The sequence below is a fragment of the Coffea arabica genome, chromosome 6c, assembly GCF_036785885.1.
Source record: "Coffea arabica cultivar ET-39 chromosome 6c, Coffea Arabica ET-39 HiFi, whole genome shotgun sequence".
NCBI lineage: Eukaryota > Viridiplantae > Streptophyta > Magnoliopsida > Gentianales > Rubiaceae > Coffea > Coffea arabica.
This window is the reverse complement of record NC_092320.1, coordinates 3,512,703-3,531,934: the sequence shown is the minus strand read 5'-3', so window position 1 is coordinate 3,531,934 and position 19,232 is coordinate 3,512,703. Positions and strand designations below refer to the sequence as shown.

At 37.6% G+C, this 19,232-nt stretch overlaps 2 protein-coding genes across 9 annotated transcripts; both read right to left on the bottom strand.

The window, feature by feature from the left end:
• Nucleotides 1-625: 625 nt before the first annotated feature.
• Nucleotides 626-5,127, bottom strand: LOC113697267 (WRKY transcription factor 44). Of its 4 annotated transcripts, XR_011815665.1 has the most exons (7): nucleotides 4,744-5,127; nucleotides 3,530-3,887; nucleotides 3,313-3,444; nucleotides 2,344-3,059; nucleotides 1,939-2,097; nucleotides 1,322-1,485; nucleotides 1,080-1,238 (listed from the first exon to the last, which is right to left on the bottom strand). XR_011815665.1 is itself a non-coding variant. In XM_027216817.2 (6 exons), exons 2-6 carry the CDS (start codon nucleotides 3,746-3,748, stop codon nucleotides 1,049-1,051), a joined length of 1,395 nt encoding a protein of 464 aa, XP_027072618.2. In that variant the 5' UTR covers nucleotides 3,749-3,887; nucleotides 4,744-5,125; the 3' UTR covers nucleotides 626-1,048. The 4 variants fall into 4 exon arrangements, 3 of the variants coding, with proteins under 3 accessions (XP_027072618.2, XP_027072616.2, XP_027072617.2); XM_027216817.2 differs by lacking the exon at nucleotides 1,322-1,485 and having other exon boundaries at nucleotides 626-1,238; nucleotides 2,344-3,038; nucleotides 4,744-5,125; XM_027216815.2 differs by lacking the exon at nucleotides 1,322-1,485 and having other exon boundaries at nucleotides 626-1,238; nucleotides 4,744-5,124.
• Nucleotides 5,128-9,662: 4,535 nt separating this feature from the next.
• On the bottom strand, nucleotides 9,663-18,711 carry LOC140003777 (two-component response regulator-like PRR73). 5 transcript variants are annotated; one of them, XR_011815664.1, is made up of 11 exons: nucleotides 18,178-18,709; nucleotides 17,235-17,874; nucleotides 15,711-15,872; nucleotides 15,464-15,597; nucleotides 15,039-15,197; nucleotides 13,595-13,775; nucleotides 13,091-13,499; nucleotides 12,180-12,966; nucleotides 10,852-11,002; nucleotides 9,899-10,063; nucleotides 9,663-9,750 (listed from the first exon to the last, which is right to left on the bottom strand). XR_011815664.1 is itself a non-coding variant. In XM_072052083.1 (10 exons), exons 3-10 carry the CDS (start codon nucleotides 17,542-17,544, stop codon nucleotides 10,907-10,909), a joined length of 2,238 nt encoding a protein of 745 aa, XP_071908184.1. In that variant the 5' UTR covers nucleotides 17,545-17,555; nucleotides 17,818-17,874; nucleotides 18,178-18,711; the 3' UTR covers nucleotides 10,669-10,906. The 5 variants fall into 5 exon arrangements, 3 of the variants coding, with proteins under 3 accessions (XP_071908184.1, XP_071908183.1, XP_071908185.1); XR_011815663.1 differs by having other exon boundaries at nucleotides 9,663-10,063; XM_072052083.1 differs by lacking the exons at nucleotides 9,663-9,750; nucleotides 9,899-10,063 and having other exon boundaries at nucleotides 10,669-11,002; nucleotides 17,235-17,555; nucleotides 17,818-17,874; nucleotides 18,178-18,711.
• Between the last annotated feature and the right edge of the window lie 521 nt (nucleotides 18,712-19,232).

The following is a 19,232-nucleotide window of genomic DNA, read 5'->3' as shown; positions in this document are numbered from 1 at the left end:
TAAAGTTTGGTGGGGCGGACGGAGATTCAAACTTTATCTTCTATCAATTGTCATATTAAATGATTCAATTTAAAAAAATATAGATTAGTGCACTCGTTTGGTTCGGTGGTGATTTAGTCCTTCTGAATTATCTTCAGATCTTTTCAATCCCTCTCCTTCCTTAATATACGATAGAATGGGTTATACAACAGTTATTGTTTCGGACAAAAGAAAAAAAACAACATATACTACCAGTGGATCCGGAAGCAATATAAACAAATCTGAACTTTCAGATCATCACGCAATTAAGCCAGTAACAATGACAATTTAGCAAGTCAATTAGTCTTCAACTTTTAATTTTTCAAGAGAACATGAACCTGTTTTGTAAGCTTTTTACGGGGTAGGAAGGGAACAAAATCATGGGACTGGACTCTGGACATATAATTAGGTTGCGCCGGAAGAGGCAACCTTGATTTGAGGTAATAATTAGCTACTACAGGTCCTCCACGCGGTTACAGAATCCTCTGGTAAAACTACAGTCACAAAATTCTAACATGTTCTAGCTCTTGATTAGTTAGTAGGTTCACCCAATCAAGAACTTGAAATCATCATGCAAGCACATCATTATCAAGATTACATCTGCTGATTTTGATGACAATACCAAATAAGCTTTCTACTGTCAGGAATTGACCGAATACAGACTACAAATTCGTGTATGCAGAAGACTATGCAGCACGCTGTGTTTTCCTTCACACTATTAGAAAACAGTGCAACACAGATCTCGCCGGAGCCGACACAAATACTGCTAAATGACGCGAGATGACACGGTATTTCGTTTGTCTAAGGAGAAATTCTCGCTTAGCCTGCCACTCTGGTATACCGACACTACTTATCTATCATTGGATTCACCGCGAATTAAAGCAGATAAAACACTAAAAGTCTTCCCACAACAAGCAGCAACTTCTGCCACAAAACCTCCAATTGAAGACCCTTATGAGCCCTATGACCTCCTCACTTCCATGTACCAACTATTGCCTTGGCAATTTAGCCCTCTCTCCCAATGAGCTAATCAAGATATATTTTTTTGGGTACCTAAGGCCTTTGTACTAGTTTTAGCCGCCAAAGAACTTGTGCTTTTTGTTGGCATCTCATGGTTGTGCTTTCCTTCATAAGTCGTCATGAAGGCATTTGGATCATCCGACGTTCTCTCCACATACTTGCGCACATTGCACTTGAGACTGGTACACCTATAGTAACTCCTGCAGCAGGCACACCGTTTAAAGTTGTCTTTAGAGATTTGTAAGTAAAACATATGATACATATACACAAATTAAGTTCTAACCTGACCAATAGGATGAAAGGTATGAAATAGCAAAAATATATTAGCTACTCCTACTTGTTTATAAAAGATAACTTCATCATCATTAACCACTGAGCTTGGCTCAGTGGCTACCAGGGAGGGTCTTAAATCCCTCATTAAGCTGTATGTGAGGGTTCAAATTTCACCTGTAACAAAAACAATTTTAGAGTTATGCCAAAACACTCCCTTGGTCTAGTAAGATTTATGTACCTGCTAACCCAAAAAACACAGTCTCTTTAGGGGGGAGAGGCTCCCCCTAAAAAATCATCACTACGTGTCGTCCAAAAGCCTTTTATCACTAGTATTAGCGATAAAGCAAACAGGAGAGCTTTAAAATCATCATAACTTTATAGCATATTATCTCCTCCTTTTGTGCCGTTACTGCTTTGAAGTAACTAAGCCTTAAACCAAGGATATAGCCATGGATTTGCATCCTCCAAATATAAAACGACCCGAAAAAAGTGTCAGGAAAGATGACAAATGCCTACCTTGTGTGCACCATTGCAATGCCCAAAGTAATTCTTGTACGTAAAAGATACGGTCATATGTAAATTCTTGAAATTTAAAATGCGTGCAGAATATCATGACTTGGCATTAACCTTGGATATGGATTTCCCTTCACAACTTTTTGCCCATACTTTCTCCAGCGAAATCCATCTCTTATGATTTCAGAATCAGTGGAGTTTTGACCAAGAACCTGAGGCTCTTGTGCTCCTTCAGCTGCTGTGCCTGCTACATTCGATTGGTTGTCGTTTTTCCTGAAAATCAAGAGGCTAGTCATACTCTTATAAAATTTATTTCATGAATTTTGAAAGTCAAAGCGCGTGAGAAAATTCACTGGCATCCCATATGCTCATGCAGAGCAAATAGGCTTGAAAGTGAGACAAGAAACGGAAAAGAAGTTCCCTGTACAGATCAGCAGACTAACTAGGAAGAGCCTATCCATGTTAAAACAAGCAATTCAGTATGATCTGCTTGCTATTTGAAGTGTATATATCCCTTACCTTCTTTTCCTTTTCGGTCCATCTGTCTCTCCCTCCAGTCCCTCCCTCCCTTCGTCAAACTCCCCGCTGTGGCAAGATGAATTATCAAGGTTTGAGACACCAAAATTGGATGCTCCATTTGTAGGGTGCATGCATGATGGAGCTCCTCCCGAATAACTTGAATGGGCTAAAAAACCAAATTCATTTGGATTTTCCATGGTGCCTTCATAACATTCATTCTTGTCACTATGTTGGTTTCTGCATAGGGGATTGTTTGATTCATTCCCGGAAGTTCCTTGCCAATGTCCATCGGAGGAGTTACGTCTTACAGGCTGCGTCTTCGGATGACTATGCTCACCCTTGTAGACAATTTCTGCAATCTGACCATCTAATGATCTCTCAACCTTTTTTTTCACAGGACAATTTGGATGTGTGCACTTGTAATAACTTCTTGGATATTCGCTTCCTTTAACCTGCTTTTGTCCGTACTTCCTCCAATTATATCCATCATAAGAAGGACGATCCCCATTTGCCGTGTGAGCTAACGATCTCTGATCCTCTTCCAGGTTCTGTGTTGTCACATTCGAGGGTTCAACTCTTTTATTCTTTTGTGCCGCGGATAGGAAATTCTGATGAAGCTCTGATCTATTATCACATTGAGGTTTGACTAGGTTTGGTAGTTGGAAATTTGCCTCAACTTCAGCTAATTCCTGTTCCTGAAATAAATTGGCACTTCGCTGTACAAGACGCCAATATATAACTAAGTCCCGACTCCACAGATGCATAAGAATTTAAAAGAATAGTTTCACCGGCCATTCTTGTCAAGATAGATTTTTGGAGAATGCTAACATAGATTAGATCTAAATGACAAAGTTGTAATACATTTATGATGCAGTTTGGAGTTATGTCATGATCCTCACACATGCACAGACAGGGAGAGGGGAGGTTGGGGGCTCTGTAATTTCGGTAGTGTGAATATTGAATACTGACCATATTTGCCAAGAGAGAAACTGTTGTCTTGGAGACGAGCTTGGCCATAGGTTTGTACACCACATTGCATTTCCCGTCTGCTTTCAAGTCCTTAGCAGTGGGAGAAGAAACAGCAGCCCCACATAGATTAGCCTGGAATCAGAAGATATGTAACAGTAAGATATCTACGTCTTGCGGGAAAAAAATGCAGTAAATTAATGCGAGGAGAATTGATAACCTGGGAAGCAGCCACTCCAGCCGAAGGATGGTCCATTGCTGGCTTGAACCTCACCGTCCTCGGTCTAATGGCTGTTACCGCAGCTTCAGAACATGTGCTAGAGGGTGAGGCGTTGATGGCACCGGCAAGAAGCTCAGAGAAGGATTTAAAACTGGAACAAGTAGGTCTTGATGCTACGGGCTTTGCGATGGCCACTTTCTCTGTTTCTTTAATTTCCATCTTCAGTACACGTAACAAGCGGGAGTCAGTGTCTCCAGGAACATGAATGACATCAGTTTTCTTCTACCAAGAACTGCATTGATTCGTTAAGATTCTTCATGTTACCGAAAGTGCCGGCCAAAATCATCTTGCATTCCATCTATCGGGAAAAAGACATTGAATCCACACTTGTCAGCTGTTTTATTTGAACTAAATTAAAAAGAGTCTTATTCCTCCAAGAAGCATCAACAAATGTAGGGCACAATAGTTTATTACTGTCAACTTATCAACATCTCATACAAATTAGGGGGGAAAAAGGAAAAAGAAAGATTGAAAAGGGAGCACCAGGTTCACACCACACTTGCAGATTTGCACCCAGAAATGCCAGCCAATTATCAATATATCAATCAAAGACGACGAAAGATGCAAAGTTCAAAGACTAGTCATAAACTACGCTTGCCTACACGAGGGGAGAATTTGTATCTCCAGAAAGAAAATGAACGTCTGAACAAAGAGATAAGAGATAGAAACCAATATCAATGATTCCAAGATGGAAAAAGGAAAAATGCATGTATAACTCACAGAAAAGAAGTCAATAGCTCTTGTTAGTGAGCACCCAATTGCAAGAGAAAGGATAAGAAACAAAGAAGAATGGTAATAGCCAGGTAGCCGTGGTCATCTGAGTCTCATGAGAGTGTTTATGTCTCATGTTATAGCATCCAAAGGGACTGTTTATCTCTCAGGTTTTATCATCCAAAGGGAACAGCATTATATCCCCAGAATTTAATCAATGGGCTAAGGACAAAACCAAAACTAGCAATCATTCACACATGCAGTGACACACACACACACATGAAAAGAGATGGCATCTATAATATACCTTGACAAATCCAGATTTCAAGAACAGGCACCTCCTTTTTGGGCTAAAAAAGAGAAGCCGACAACAGAAAGAAAGGAAGAAAGACTATGCAGAAGTTTTAAGAGAGAAAAAGTTTCTCGGGCTTTTGAAGTTTTACCTTATCTAAATCTATGCAGTAGAGAAACGAGGAATGATTCAGACAGACGATAAAAACAAAAGTCTATTATGTATTTTCTCGTAATCGCTATGGAGCAGCTGCCGCAGCTAAAACTACAAATGAAGCAGGTTAGCCAGGAAGCAAGAGAGCTCTCGCTGGACGGGGGATGTAGTAACAGAAAAATCTGAAGGAAATATTTTGGTTGAAGATTAGAACATGGACGACGGAGGATTATGGCTTTGAATTTTGCTTGGGAAGAAAAAAAAAGAAGAAGAAGAAGAAGAATCACTTAGCATCAGAAGACGTATTTGATATTCTTGGCATTGAAGAATGAAGCAAAACGTCTGACTGGTTGGTTGGAAGCCCGGCGTCTGGATGTTAACTACATACCCCAACCCCCATAACATACCACCATAGGCATATAAAACGCTTCACAGCTTCTTTAGGACCAAATCCATACGTTCCCAACTAACTGTCTTGTTAGCTGCGGCTGTTTTGACTGCACGTTATTCCTACACCCAGTCCAGTATCCCTTTCCATCCCTGTACTACTGTACAAGCACGCTGTACTACTTACTAGAGCCAGAGGGTTTACAAATTTCCACCTATAAAGGGGAGTGCAGTAAACCCAAGCCCAACGTCACATATTATTATTGTCTTTCAGTCTCCCAAAACAGCTTGAAAAAAATTTATTATGTTACTGTGCCATTTTAATCGTAACTTTTGTCACATTTAATATAGTTAGTACTACCGTTTGATCCTGCGTGAATGATCCAGCGGCAGCGCTTCTCACCAGTGAACCTTGAGATCACAAGTTCGAGTCTCCGCTCCGCTGGATTTTTCCGCGCATTTAACGTGTTCGGGCCGGATTGGAACACCGGACCTGAATCACAGGGGATTAATCGAGCCCCGTAAAGATGAATCCGGACATCCTTGTGTCGGGAAAAAAAAAAAAAAAGTACTAGCGTTTGACTTTTGTCGGCCAAAATATCCATTTTACCAACATACTTCGGTCCAGGGGCAAATAAATACAAATGATGCATGATTTGATGTACCGTCGTATGACTTTGTTACACATATAATATCAGAAACCTCCCTTGAGGTTTTTTTTAATATCACTTAGCACCCTTGAAGTTTTAGAAATATCACTTACCTCCCCTAATAATTATCAAAAGAGTATATTAACCCTCACTTAACACATAATTTACAACATATTAAATAAATGAAGCTCAAAAATTTTTAAAAAAAAAATAAATGGAAGTCACTTTCTTCTTTTTCTCTTTTTTCCATCATTCTCTCTTACTCATATATTTTTGGATGAATATGCAATATTATGTTATAAATTATAATAAATTAAATTTTATTTATCTTTTACTTTTTGTGATTGTGATAAAGTGGGGGTACTATTTATTTACTTATTTTGAGTTGATTTTTATAATAATTGGTATAATTTAATGGTTTGAGCAAGGGTTAAGAACATGGTGGAAAAAATGTAAATTCATAAGAAATCGATTTTGAGCATATCGAATTAAATTGATACAAATGTATTTCTTTTCAAATATCATTTTTATTTTTCAAATTTATATTTTTATGGGGTATAGCATTGTGATGTAGTAGTACTACGAGAGATTGCTTTTGAAGTGATGGTTTTCTTGAAGTGAACAAAGTGACTTAGGAACATTTTTATTTAGCAAGTGAAAGGGTAGTTTAGGATTTTTAAAAATTTTGTTACACAAATAACTAAAGTAAGAGAGGTAAGTGATATTTTTGAAACCTTAGGAGTATCAGGTGATATTAAGAGAAACCTGAGGGAAGGTTTTTGATATTATCCCTATAAATTTTTTTGGTATACATAAATTTACCGAATAAATATGATTCGATTTTAAATTGTTGTAACTATATTAATTAAATTTGTTAATCTGTGTGAAAAAAAAATAAGCTTATCTTCACGCCACGAGACGAAAGAAGTATCAAAATTTGACCAAAAACACAACAATTAAAGGCTACCACACCAAATCCAATCATACATCACAACTTACAAGGGGCAGGGCAATAATTGTTCATTGGGGATTTCTCGAATCTATTTTTTTTTTCCTTTTAATCTTTGCATATGATAAGTCAACCTCCTCGTACAAAGCCAAAAAAAAAAAACCTACTCATACGACGTTCGAGCAGCAGCGTGTACACGTTAATGTTGGTCCCTAGCCTAAGGTAATACATACTAGTGCGTCTGCAGTCTGCACCAGCAGGCAGCCATTAATTCTACGTTTGTCCAGTTCGCATCCTCCCTCTCTTAATTTGCCTATCACAAATTGAAACGACGGAGGGCGGCACCGAACGAGCAGATTGCAGAAGACAAGCTAAACCATTGAAAAAAATGGAAAGACTGGTAATTAAGTCTGTGTGCATGGATGGATGAATTGACGTCGAATGAAAATGTGTGTGTGTGTGTTGGAAAACTAGGTTACACATTAACCATAACTAGGCTGGGTTAAAACGTTGAGGGTAACTTACCTTTTATCTTCTTGTAATTTGGTATTTTGTCATACAACCCTGATTTGATTTAAAAACTAACGGTCAATAGTAAGAAGTCAAAATCAAACTATTAAATTAACAAATTTATCCTTTCATTACTTCTTTTTTTTCCCTTCAAATATAAAAAAGAAGAAATTGAAATAAAAAATAGAAAATATCACAAAAGATTTATTTTAAAAACTATAATGATATATGTTGTCAAAAGGATTTGATATTTTTTGTTTTCTATTTTTTTATTTTTTATTTTCCTTCCAACTCTTTTGTATTTGGATAAAATTAATATTTTGTATGTCAAAGTATAGGTTTTCAAAATCATATCTTTTCTTCACACACACACACACACATATATATGGAGACAGAGACAGAGAGAGAGAGAGAAGGAAAAAGAAAATAGTGAAATTGTCAATTTATTAGTTTAATTTTGACTTTTTATTATTTACCGTTAGTTTAACGAAAAAACTAACATTTACACTTTTATCCAAACTACGAGGGGTTTACATAACTGACGCGAAAGCGTGTTTAAGGAATTATTACACGAACGATTCCTGGAAAAAACTATAAAAGGTTACGTGACAAAGTAATGACCAAAATTTTTTATTTTTTTTTATATATAACAACCAAAATTTAGTTAAAAAAAAAAAAGTAGAGCACACTCTCAAGAATTTGACTGCTTCGGACTAGTATACCATGCAACTAGAGCATAGAAACTGACTACATTAATTCACCTCATCAAAAAAAGAAAACAAAATTCTTGAAACTTGATATTCAGAATATGCATGGTATGAAACTTAGGTATGCGTATAGCAATTGGGAGCTTAGAGTCCTTCATTTTACTTTTCCGTAAAAATAAAAATAAAAAGCCTTTATTTCCTTGGAAGATTTTTTTTTTTTTTTGAGGTACAGAATTGCGTTCTCATTGTTTAGACGTATATTTTATATACAAATACAATTTCAATATACCATGTCCATATACAAACTAGAGGCCATCGTCCACAAGGGCCATAAATTTTTTCACCCCTCTGTTTTCACTTCAAAAAAGCTAGTTGCCCTCCAGCTAGATTTTCAATCCCTTTCTTTCTTTCCTGAAAATGTTCACACTTAATCAGATACGGTTCGCCACTTTCTTTTGTTGAACGCTTTTGGAAAACTTTTCCGTATTTGTCTGTTTAGTTTGGTTAATAATATGTTGATTCTTAATTCTTGCAAAGGTTTCTTACGCCTCTTAATGATGAAAATTCGCACAATCCGATCAAAACATGACCCTAAACACGATAGTTGATCAAAATTCCCCACCCAATCAATCTGCTCACAAAACATTTTTGTGCGGATACAGAAGAGCCCAATAAATTTTAGGATCAATCTTTTATACATTGGCCGGCAGGCAGTCAGTCAATGTATACACTTACAGAATTGAATAAATGTCATGTTATTTGAATTTGAAGTTGATGATCAAACTTTATATATGTGACATGCATGTAGATCTGCTAGTTAGTTAGTGTATGCACTGTCAGTGCATAAAAGATTTATCTTAAATTTTAATATAAAGAGATTTTTTAAGCTTTTGATTTACCTCATAGAAAATGAACAAAGCAAGCGTGAAGAGATTGAAGAGTAGGTGAGACGAGAAGACCAAAGATTCGAGGAACGTTAGTTGGAAAAACTTACGGGCGCTATTGGGCGACACGTGACCACATGACCGGTAGACAAAAATTTTCACTCACGACGTATCCTTTAACCATTACTTTGGGCCAGGTTTTGTTTCTGCTTTTCTTCCACTCACATCAAATGGAAGTATTTGCAATACGATAAGATAAGGTCCATGCGGACAATTATTCCCATTCTACCAAATCAGCCGACATTCGTCACTTCTTCTCTGTAGAAATAGAGCAGCAAGCACACTATTGCTGCTACTGATCAGATTCTTATCCTTATTAATCTCTTTGTTTCTTTAGGTCCTTCATTTCTGTAAATTAGAATAAATTAAATTATAAAAATACCGTAAAAAAAACACACACACACACACTACTCTACTTCCACAGGAACACGTAAATATAACTTCCCCAAAGAATTAAAGACTGGCGTGATAGCAGTATGCTTGAGATTGTATTCATCTTTAACGATAGTTTGTGAATTTCAAAGTCACAGCGTGTACAATTTTCCTACCTTCCTTCCAGAAAATACCAATACGTGAGGATAAGGCGTATTTGCTAGACAGGGGCCTATATATTGGTACTTTCTGCTGAACAAAATGAAAGGAAAACATCAAAAGAAGAGAAAAAGGTGCATGCATTGGAGATATCAGTCTTCATCTGTTCTGCAGAGTTATCGAGTTAATAATAATGAGTTTTTGCAATTAAAGGCATGCCGCAAAACCCATAAAGCAAGGACGCTCGAACACACGCGATGGACTTAGAAATTAGCATTTCCCAGGTAAGGGACGTCCTTACAGAATTTCAAGATCAGCATGCACAACCTATAGAAATGAAGAAAAAATCAAGATTCCAGACGCTGTAACTTACAGGCATCTAGAGACCATTTTAATGTAAATCATTCTTTCATTCTAATGTGAACTTTATCCCCTAAATAAAAGATATAGTCATCCCTGAAAAGCGGATACTTGCCATCTCTTGAAATCTCAGGCCTTTACGTCGTGTCTGCAGCATCTGTAATGCAATTATTGTCCTCGAATTTTTTTCAGCAAGGCAGGAAGCCTGCTGTCAATTGCAGTCCAACTAAGAGCTCCATTTACAGTCCTAACCAAGATTGAGGTGTAGAGAGACGCAGTCCTTCCCAACACATCGAGTATATTCCAACATATCAGATGATAAAAAATGTTAGGGCTCCAACTCCCGAATTCTCACAAAAGATGTAATCATGCATTGTGGCACTTGAAGGCGCAAAGCCAGTAAGAAAGTTGGGTCCATTCAGTCCCGAATTCTCACAAAACTTAAAGAGGTAACAGGTAGGTTTAGGTCATTATAGGATTACTACGCCTATTCCTCAATCTTGGAAACTTGTCATGATCATATGACTAGAGAGATTCATGCTCATAATGTTTGCTTATGCAAACTCTGTCATGTTACAAACAGGTTACTAATCATATCAAGCACTATACGCTTCACAATTGAACTAGTTGGTATCTAACTGGCTATGTTTCCAATTGGGGCGAATCCACAGCTGAGCCATTTTATGTGATATAAATCTATACACTTAAAGGGGAACTTTTTCATGTATTAAGGATCAATATCTCTGGTTTTTTATTGAAAAACTATGGCTTGGTAAGGCACTACTAGAGGTTTCTCCACAGAAGAATTAAGAGAGTATACCCAAACTACGTAGAAAATGTAAAAAAAAAAAATACAATTCAAAAGGCAGAGTATAAATACCTTGATGTACAAATATGATCTCCGTTACCATAAAGCACGTTTATACAACACAAACAACTCAATTATCTTTCAGGAAAAAAAGACTATTCCAGAAAGAGACAATGTTCTATAATTGCTATTAGCATAGATACAGATCAAGCTAACAAAAGTTCAAATTGCTTGAGCTCCAAACTAATAAAGTATCTTACCCTAAAATGACCAGCTTTTGCATGCATGCAGAAGACTAGTGAGTAATTAAGTCAGTCACTCATTTGAGTTGTTATGGTCTGTTTGTCTTGCAAACTGCCCTTGAACACGAGGCCTCTGTTCCGCTAGTCTCTTCCTATTCTGATAACGAACCTGGTGAAGAAAGAATGGAAGGACAAATTAATATCCGTGTAATTACATTTGACCATGGAATCATAGTAGCCTTCCAACACTAGAAGCAAGAAATTTTATCACTAAGTAAACCAATCTGGACAAAATATGACATGGAAAACCCATCACTCTAGCAATTGTTCATTCCTTGATATGACTATGAAACTCTAAGCTAGATCTCATGCCTATCGTACTCTAAATGGAACAAATTTGTCCTGTTCCATATTCTCCATTAGATACCTTATCCAGTAACCATAAAAACATCAAATTACTGAGCTTGAGTACTTCATCAACTCCACAAATTAGGACAAAATTAGTGTTCGTGTTATTACATTTTATTATGGCAATCATAATAACCTTCCAACACTAGCAGCAAGAAAATTTCATCACTAAGAAAACCAATCTGGACAGAATAGGACACAGAAACCCAGCACTCTAGCAATTGTTCTATCCTTGCTATGATTATGAAATTCTAACCTAGATCTCATGCCTATCATACTCAAAATGAAACAAATTTGTCCTGTTCCCTATTCTCCACTAGACACCTTCGGTGAGTAACTGTAGGCCACCAAAAAACTGTCAAATTACTGATCTTGTGCACTTCATCAACTCCACAAATTAGTCTTTGACACTTTCTGCCTGAAACCATTCATGCCACAAATATTATCATAGTGCAAATCTTATCATTAAAACCCCATCTACAACTGCTGTTATGATCGAATTCTTATCACAAAACCTCACTAGACTCTACTAAAGACCAAAATCAATCACAAAAGTTTGCTGCTTAACAGAGGGTCTTGATCGATAATGCTTTTGCCTAGCTGATTACAGCAAAGTGATTCTGAAAAAGCTTTTCAAACTATTGAGACATATACTCATCTTAAAAGTTTGGAAAAGCTGTTTCCGAGAAATACTCTCAAGGCTGTCTCATATAACGCCTTTTTTTTTTCAATTTAAAACAAACCAAAACTAGAAGTCCAAAGAAAAATGAAAAACCTCAACAATTTTTGGCTTACAAAAGCTACAAGAAGCTGATTTGAAGAAACTGAGAACAGGTCCATTGCAGAGACAGATTTTGCTATCACAAAAGGCAAATTATGGATCTCAATTGACTCCCAAAAAATTGACTACTCAAGGCTATTAGGATCACAACTTCTACCTTTTTCTTGAAGCATCTCTCCTTCCTCTTCTGCCGGAACTTCAACAGGGCTGCTTCTCTCTGTACTAATTTGTTTTCGACCCTGTTTTCGCAACCACTTCCATTAGCATCTCTAGTTCCATTTCTCCCACCTAAATCCATATCACTTTCTCCGTTAGTCGGCCCAGCATTCATGGCAGCGCTAATTGCATTCTGTACATTGCTTCCGTAATTACTTCCTGAGGTGCTTCTGTTTAAACGAAGATTTGCAGGGTCTCCATCAGCAGGTGCACCTAAAACATTTGACGAACCACAATGTTGAGTATCCACAGTTGATTTTTTCACCGATTCTTGATCATGATTGGACAATTCCAGTTGGGGTTCGGATTTGTGGAAATGATGGTGATGGTGGTGATGGTAGTAGTGGTGGTGATGAGGATGGTGCTGCATGGCTCTTGCTGGAGACAGCATCGATGAGGCATGCATGTCGGTGGCTTTAAGTTGGTTGGTTGGTTGTGGAGCATTTACCTGGTCAGTTTTAACAATTGTAAAAGCAGACGTACGGTGCAAAATGTTAATTGCTGATGTTGCTTCTGAAGTAAAAAATAGCGGGTTCAGAGCAAATTTATTCGTTGTAGAGCCCATGTCTATGTTACTGCTCACTACTTTTGAACTAGGGCAGATAAGATTGCCATTTGAATGCTCACATCCTGTGTCCCTCTTTGCAACTTCTTGGCTATTATCAATCACATAACTGCTTCCTGTAATTCCATTAGGGGCCCTAACGGTGCTTGATGACGTATTATATCTGCAAAGTTACATCAACCAACAAAAGGATGATTATCAGGAATTCAAATTTCACATTGCAATTCGATTGCGTTCAATCACAGAACTATTCAAAGTAATTGATTCCTTCCACTCTCCAAACGAACCTTGAGAAGGCTGAAAGCTCAGAATGTTTCAAAGGACTGTGGTTATCTTGAATAGTGTTTCCAGCATTTATAATGCCTCTGAGCTGCTTTAAACTGAGTTCTATGGCAGCCTGTTTACCATCATCTGAGCCGTTGACTTCCAGTTTGTTTGCAAATTCTGTAGGAGGCTCAAGTTCTCTGTCTCTCAGCTGAGGATGAGAAATTTCAATGTTGACCACACTGTGCATGTTGGACCTCAATTTATCAGTGGGATTTGCCTGTCCTCTGTTTATCCTAGCACTACTATAAATTGACGGAATTTCCAGCAGAATATGCTGTTTTGCATTTCTGATCTGTGGAACGATATCAATTGGGTTTTCAGGTTCTGTTTCCAAATTATTAGGCATGCCTGGGAAAGGGCCCTTGTATACTGTTCATAATTTGAAAGAGGTAGACATGAAGGCTGTTATTAGGCTAGGGAAGGAAAGAAATCAATTTGCAAAAGAAAATACAAAAATTCATTACCAGACTTTTCTTCCTCTTGGTCCTCCATTTTTGCAGTTATATGCACCCTCTTGTTACTGGAACTTTCAGCAATTGGTCGATTAACATGGGCATGGACACTGGATGGACAGTCAGCTACATGACAAATTGGAGAAGCTGCTTGAGAGCTGTCATCTTCTATAGGCTGTTTTGTCCAAGAACTCTGCAAGGAAGGAGTTTAAAATAAATTTGACTCAAACACTCAAGCATTTTCATTCTGCACAGAAAAGTTACTACTTATGTCTTAATTAAGGCCACAGATTAAGCATGCAAGCAACACTATAGTACAATAATATTCTATGTATACATGCTACTGGAACTGCAATATCATATGCGCCACCACATTTTTGAGATACAGCTTTATAAGGAGACAATGACCGTTTTTGGCTAACCAATTGTTAAGCAAGTACACATTGGTAGACCTTTTGTTCTGAAATTCATGGCCTCTTTTTCTACTTTTTACTTGCCAGACTGTTGTGGATAGTACAACTTCCCTTGGGATTGAGGAAACAAAGAATAAGAGTAGTTGCTCAATAGCATAATTGTACATATTTATAGATAAATCGTACATGTGTGCCTATGCCCACTTATCAAATTAAATAACTCCATTGTCATTTGACATGAGACAGTATCCACAAAAAGTTGTAGTCTTCAGAAAGGAAACACTTAACTCACATCTGCATGATGAATAATTAGCTTAAATCCATTGTTCGTATCAAAAAGGAAAAACATGACCTCTACATCTCACCAAAGATAATGCAGTCAAAATCAATGAATGTTATGCTCAAGAGATCAATATTAACTATACAGTGGAGCTTTTAAGGACACAGGATATAAAGAGAAAAACAAGTATTTCATTGTCTTACAACTCAAGAAATGGCATCAACGACTTTCTCATGGTATACGAAGTTCCTTGTCGAATAACAGACCCATTTTTATCATTCATGGAATTGAATTGAAAGATGCAATCCACAACCACTTAGCACATGCCATAGACAATGATGTGATGAATGTTGTGCTTATAGGATAACTTTTTAGTTACTCACAATACATTTGAACCAACACTACTCTGTTTCAGAAGAACAGATATATTTCATCGTCTGATCGAGAAGTTCTCTGTGCACCGGATACAAGTAAGAAGACAATAAATTGGAAATTTAGTGATTCTCCATCAGGATTTAGCTAATAAACTTCATCACTATTATGTACACCAATTGTATGATGATTGATCAAAGACAGAGGCAGAGAGAGTGTATACATGTAAGCAAATTTGTTCCATTACAAGAAGTCTTTTTTCCATACCAATCAAGAAAACAATCAGAAGATTTAACCAGAAAACTTGATCGCCAGAAACAGATGAGCTAAAAATTTCTTTTAGTAAAACAACCTGTTGTTTAATTAAAAAAAAATGAACAAATTCCAATACCTGTGTGCCACTTGCATCATCACTTCCATCACCGTGAATTAATCCATGGTTCCCATCATTTTCTCCATCATTGCTGTCACTGTTGTCCGACTTTTCACTACTTTTTGTATGAACAGATTTTTGAGTTTGTGCACCACTTTCGCTTCCACTTCCACTAGACTAAGAGAAGTAGAAACAACAATCCAAGACAAAAAAATTGAAACAGCTTCAATGAAAAAAAAAAAGGGAAAATTGTTAAATTGAAAAGGTGGGGGTTGAGGATAATATAAACTTGTGCTATTGATTTACCAAATCTCTATGTATATCAAAAAAGCTTGCTGGCAAGAAAAAATATAAAACTCATATGTTTAAGACCATTAGATGAGTTATCAGAAAAACATAAAGTGCATGAAAGCTAGTAAGCCTCAGAAAAAATATCAACTCACACTGTGACATCGTCTCCAGACGTGCTGCCAGAGGTTCTTCAACTCATTCTTCCTTATGGGTTTTACCAAAAAGTCAACAGCTCCTTTTGACAAACACTTAAAAACTAAACCCATTGAATCATGAGATGACATCACTGCAGACAAATCTCATTGAGGTAGGTTGTTAAAACAACAGAAGTAATAACTCAGTCAAATCAAACAGTGTAGAGCAATATCAGAAGTATAAGAAGCACAGGGAGGAACATACTAATAACAGGAATATTATTACGCGTTCTGTGGCTCATAATCTTGCATAAAAGACCAATCCCTGATAAACAAGGCATTACAACTTCTGTTAAGACTAGATCAACCTGGTTAGTTAGATCTTCCAAAATTTTCCATGCCTGCAATCCATTTGCTGCTTTTACAACTGCAAGAAAGCAATTTTGAATCATATTCTAATATAGTACAAAATGCATCATAGACTGAATGAAAGGTGCTTAAATGGACTCCTGAAACATGGCATATAGAAGTCCAAAGGGAAGGGCTTGGTGAGAGGAAATAAAAGAAGCAGAGCCTGACTAATTAATTTAGCACATGGAGGATAACTTTGATTTAGTTTGAAAACATACAAAAACAACAAATTAGAGCTAAACTGATAAACCTAATATCCCACAAATTTCAGTGTTGCCTCCTTCATATCTAAGGAGAGGAATGAGATGAAGATTTTAGCTGACTACACTGTTTTCACTCCATACAAGGTAGTTCTTCAAGCACAATTTCAATGTGAAGGAACTCATTGATTTGCAGTCAGCCAAGTGATATTATGATGCATCAACTCAGAATCTACTGACAGAACTGGTTAATAATCCACATTTTTTGCTTGTTTATGGTCAATTCTGGAAGTATCACATGGGCTTTACATTGACCTGATCTGTTTGCAAATTTTGAAGCAAGCACTGAATACCACCAATCCACTTCAACTTAAAAAGCATCAAACCGAAGCTTTGCTAATTAAAGTATAAAAGGTACATTTCATCCTGAAGTAGTTGCTGATTGTCTGCTGTTTTAATTGTTTACAAGCTCTATGCAAGTTGTCTAACACACATAAAGATGTCTGTCTAAGACGCATTTCAACCAATCATTCCAAGCTGGAAATCCTCCTGTAGGGTCCAATAGGCTATGCATTCTCCATCCTCAAATCAAACAGAAATTATCTTAAGATGCAATTAAGTGGATCCTAAACAATAGCGAATTTGAGATGCAACTAAACTACAGAAAGCATTATGAGATTTTCTTGGCTGTATATACTATATACTAAAAGAAAAACTAAGTAGTTTCCGTTTTTTTTTTTTTTTTTGGTTTAAATCTACATGGTTGTAACCCAAAATAAAATGTAACCAGTAGATTCCTTCGAATAACTAAAGAGAATCTGAATTACACTACTAAATTATGACAGAAATTGATTTTGACAATGGATTGGCTAACAAGAAGCTTTGTAAACAAGCATAACTTAGTCGAGACCTTTACACCAACATGAAATTTATTTTCCCTATAGTTAACAAAAGGCCCAACGTTGAACTACTTAGTTGTCCAAATGACATATGCAGCAAGTAGCCATGTAGCTGCTGAAAAGGATAGATCCCTCTTCATTTGTATGTATTTGTTTAACATATTACTGTAAAGATTCCAGAAATTTAAAGTGATGAGATTTAAATAAGATGTATCTCAGCCTCAACCCAGACTACTAGGACTTAAAGAATGCAGATGTTGTGCAATTGAATTCCCCTACCTTCATAGTTGCAGTTTCTAAGTAGTGCAGTGACAACATGTCGTGTGGAGTCATCATTTTCCACCAACAGCACCTTAATAGATGTAATATGAAGAAACCGTTCCCAACCAACTGCTGTCCCCGGAGACTGTTGCTGCTGTAAATGCAGAATTTCCTGGCCTCGCAACTCTGCTCCAACTCCATCATTTACAGCCCCATCAACCTTCAACCCCTTGTTTTTAACTGAACTTTGCCCCACATCCACACCACCATCTCTGACTCCCTTCTCATCGAGAGAATCTTTTTCTTCATTAGCATCATCAGCGGTCATTGGAACACTCCCTGCCAACCAGATTCAAAAACATTGATGATAAGGAAGCTGCAATTTTGGTCTCCTGCTAAAACCTTTGACAAATCCTTGTCAATGAAAAAGAAACAGCTCATAGCTTCTTCTTCAAGAATCCAAATTCTTCAACTACAAAACCTTTTTAACCCTAGTAATCCACCAGCAAGAGTGTCAAATATCAACTGATTATTAAAAAGGCATGTCAAGGGTGGAAATAATACTGCAAAAAGTCCTATCCAAAATTAAATCAAACCGAACCCTTCTCAGCTTAAACACACATATCCTTGCAGCCCTATCGATTGTTCAACGGATACCCTGTAAGTTCACACTCCAGATTGTCAGCTCATCCTTCACATTTCAAACCCTAATCTTAACCAAAACGAATATGTATCTCAAGCACATTAAACTCTAAAAACATAGCAGCAAATAGATTAAGTAAAGTTCATCAGAGCACTATTAATTTCGTCGAAGAAGAATGAATAAAGAACAAAAAGACAGGCTTGACAATGAGGACCATAAACTGAGAATTTAAAGCGAAACCAAAATAACTGAAAAATCAAAAACTAAGAAACTCCGCTTGAAATTCAAGAAAATGGTTTTGAGGCAACCCAGAGTAACCTTCAAAGAGAGCTCATCCACATGGGCATAATCGACAACCACTGTGATGCTCGATTCACAATCCGGAAGTCCGACAACCAAAAGCCAAAATCAGAGCAAAAAACCGTCAAGCAACTGAAGCTAAAACTAGAGATCAAACCAAGACTACTTGCAGTTCAATCAGGGCACTCGAGATACATTAAAAATGAATTAGATTTTGTTTCTTGCGCTGAACTAAATATGCTTGACTGGCTTGGAAACGGGAGGAGGTGGACTTGAGGTTGAAGAGCAAATTTTGCTTACGCAATTTTCATTTTTTTTTCATTTTTTGGTTTTGATTTTTTTTCCCAAGTCTGGTGACGTGGGCAAATTGCAGGTCGGGGAGGTGACACGTCAGATGCTAGAGGTGGAGGTGGAGCAGGAGATGATGATGTGGGTGCGATGAGGTGGACCAAATCTAAAGGCGGGCGATAAAAGCCTTGGCCCGAAATCGGACAGATTTATGGGGGCCACGTGGCGGACTCCGACGGCTTTATGAGGAGTTCTTGGGTCTTGTCGGAAATCCAGACAAACGCCGTTTGAGACGGAGGTGAAGTGGTTTTGTTTTGTCACAGGTAACCCGGGTCTAACGGCGTAGTGACGACGACGCCTCTAACTTTAATCGGTCGGCCAAATTAAATGACGAAAGTGACCTTATACCTTGTGGAAGAATGCCACTTGCCTAATGCCTAGTCCACATGGGATCAGGCAAAAGAATCTAAAATATCTTGCCCGCCAATATTTCACGTCCATCGTGCTATTAGCTATACACAGATGATGAGAGCAGATAAGATCTACCACGTAGCCCCCACGTGAATGGACTGGTGATTGGCGCTTCTTCCTCGGGACCGTCAGGTCCTGGGGTCGAATCTCCCTCTGTTTTCAAACTCGGACCGGACCGGCCGGTCGAACCGGTCGAACCGGGAACCGGCCAGGTAGCCGGTCCGAGTCAACTTAGAAAACCGGAAATTTTAAAACTCGGTCAAAGCCGGTCAAAATCCGGGTTTGACCGGGTTTGACCGGGAAAAACCCGATTT

Excerpts from the sequence above, each read along its gene's own strand:
- LOC113697267 (XM_027216815.2), bottom strand. The coding sequence starts at position 3,748 with ATGGAAATTAAAGAAACAGAGAAAGTGGCCATCGCAAAGCCCGTAGCA. Across the intron at positions 3,060-3,312 it reads TTTCTCTCTTGGCAAATATG|CGAAGTGCCAATTTATTTCA; the intron begins GTCAGTATTCAA and ends CGTCTTGTACAG. Across the intron at positions 1,239-1,938 it reads AAGGGAAATCCATATCCAAG|GAGTTACTATAGGTGTACCA; the intron begins GTTAATGCCAAG and ends TGCCTGCTGCAG.
- LOC140003777 (XM_072052083.1), bottom strand. The coding sequence starts at position 17,544 with ATGACCGCTGATGATGCTAATGAAGAAAAAGATTCTCTCGATGAGAAG. Across the intron at positions 13,500-13,594 it reads CCAAGAGGAAGAAAAGTCTG|TATACAAGGGCCCTTTCCCA; the intron begins GTAATGAATTTT and ends AATTATGAACAG. Across the intron at positions 12,967-13,090 it reads GAGCTTTCAGCCTTCTCAAG|ATATAATACGTCATCAAGCA; the intron begins GTTCGTTTGGAG and ends GTAACTTTGCAG.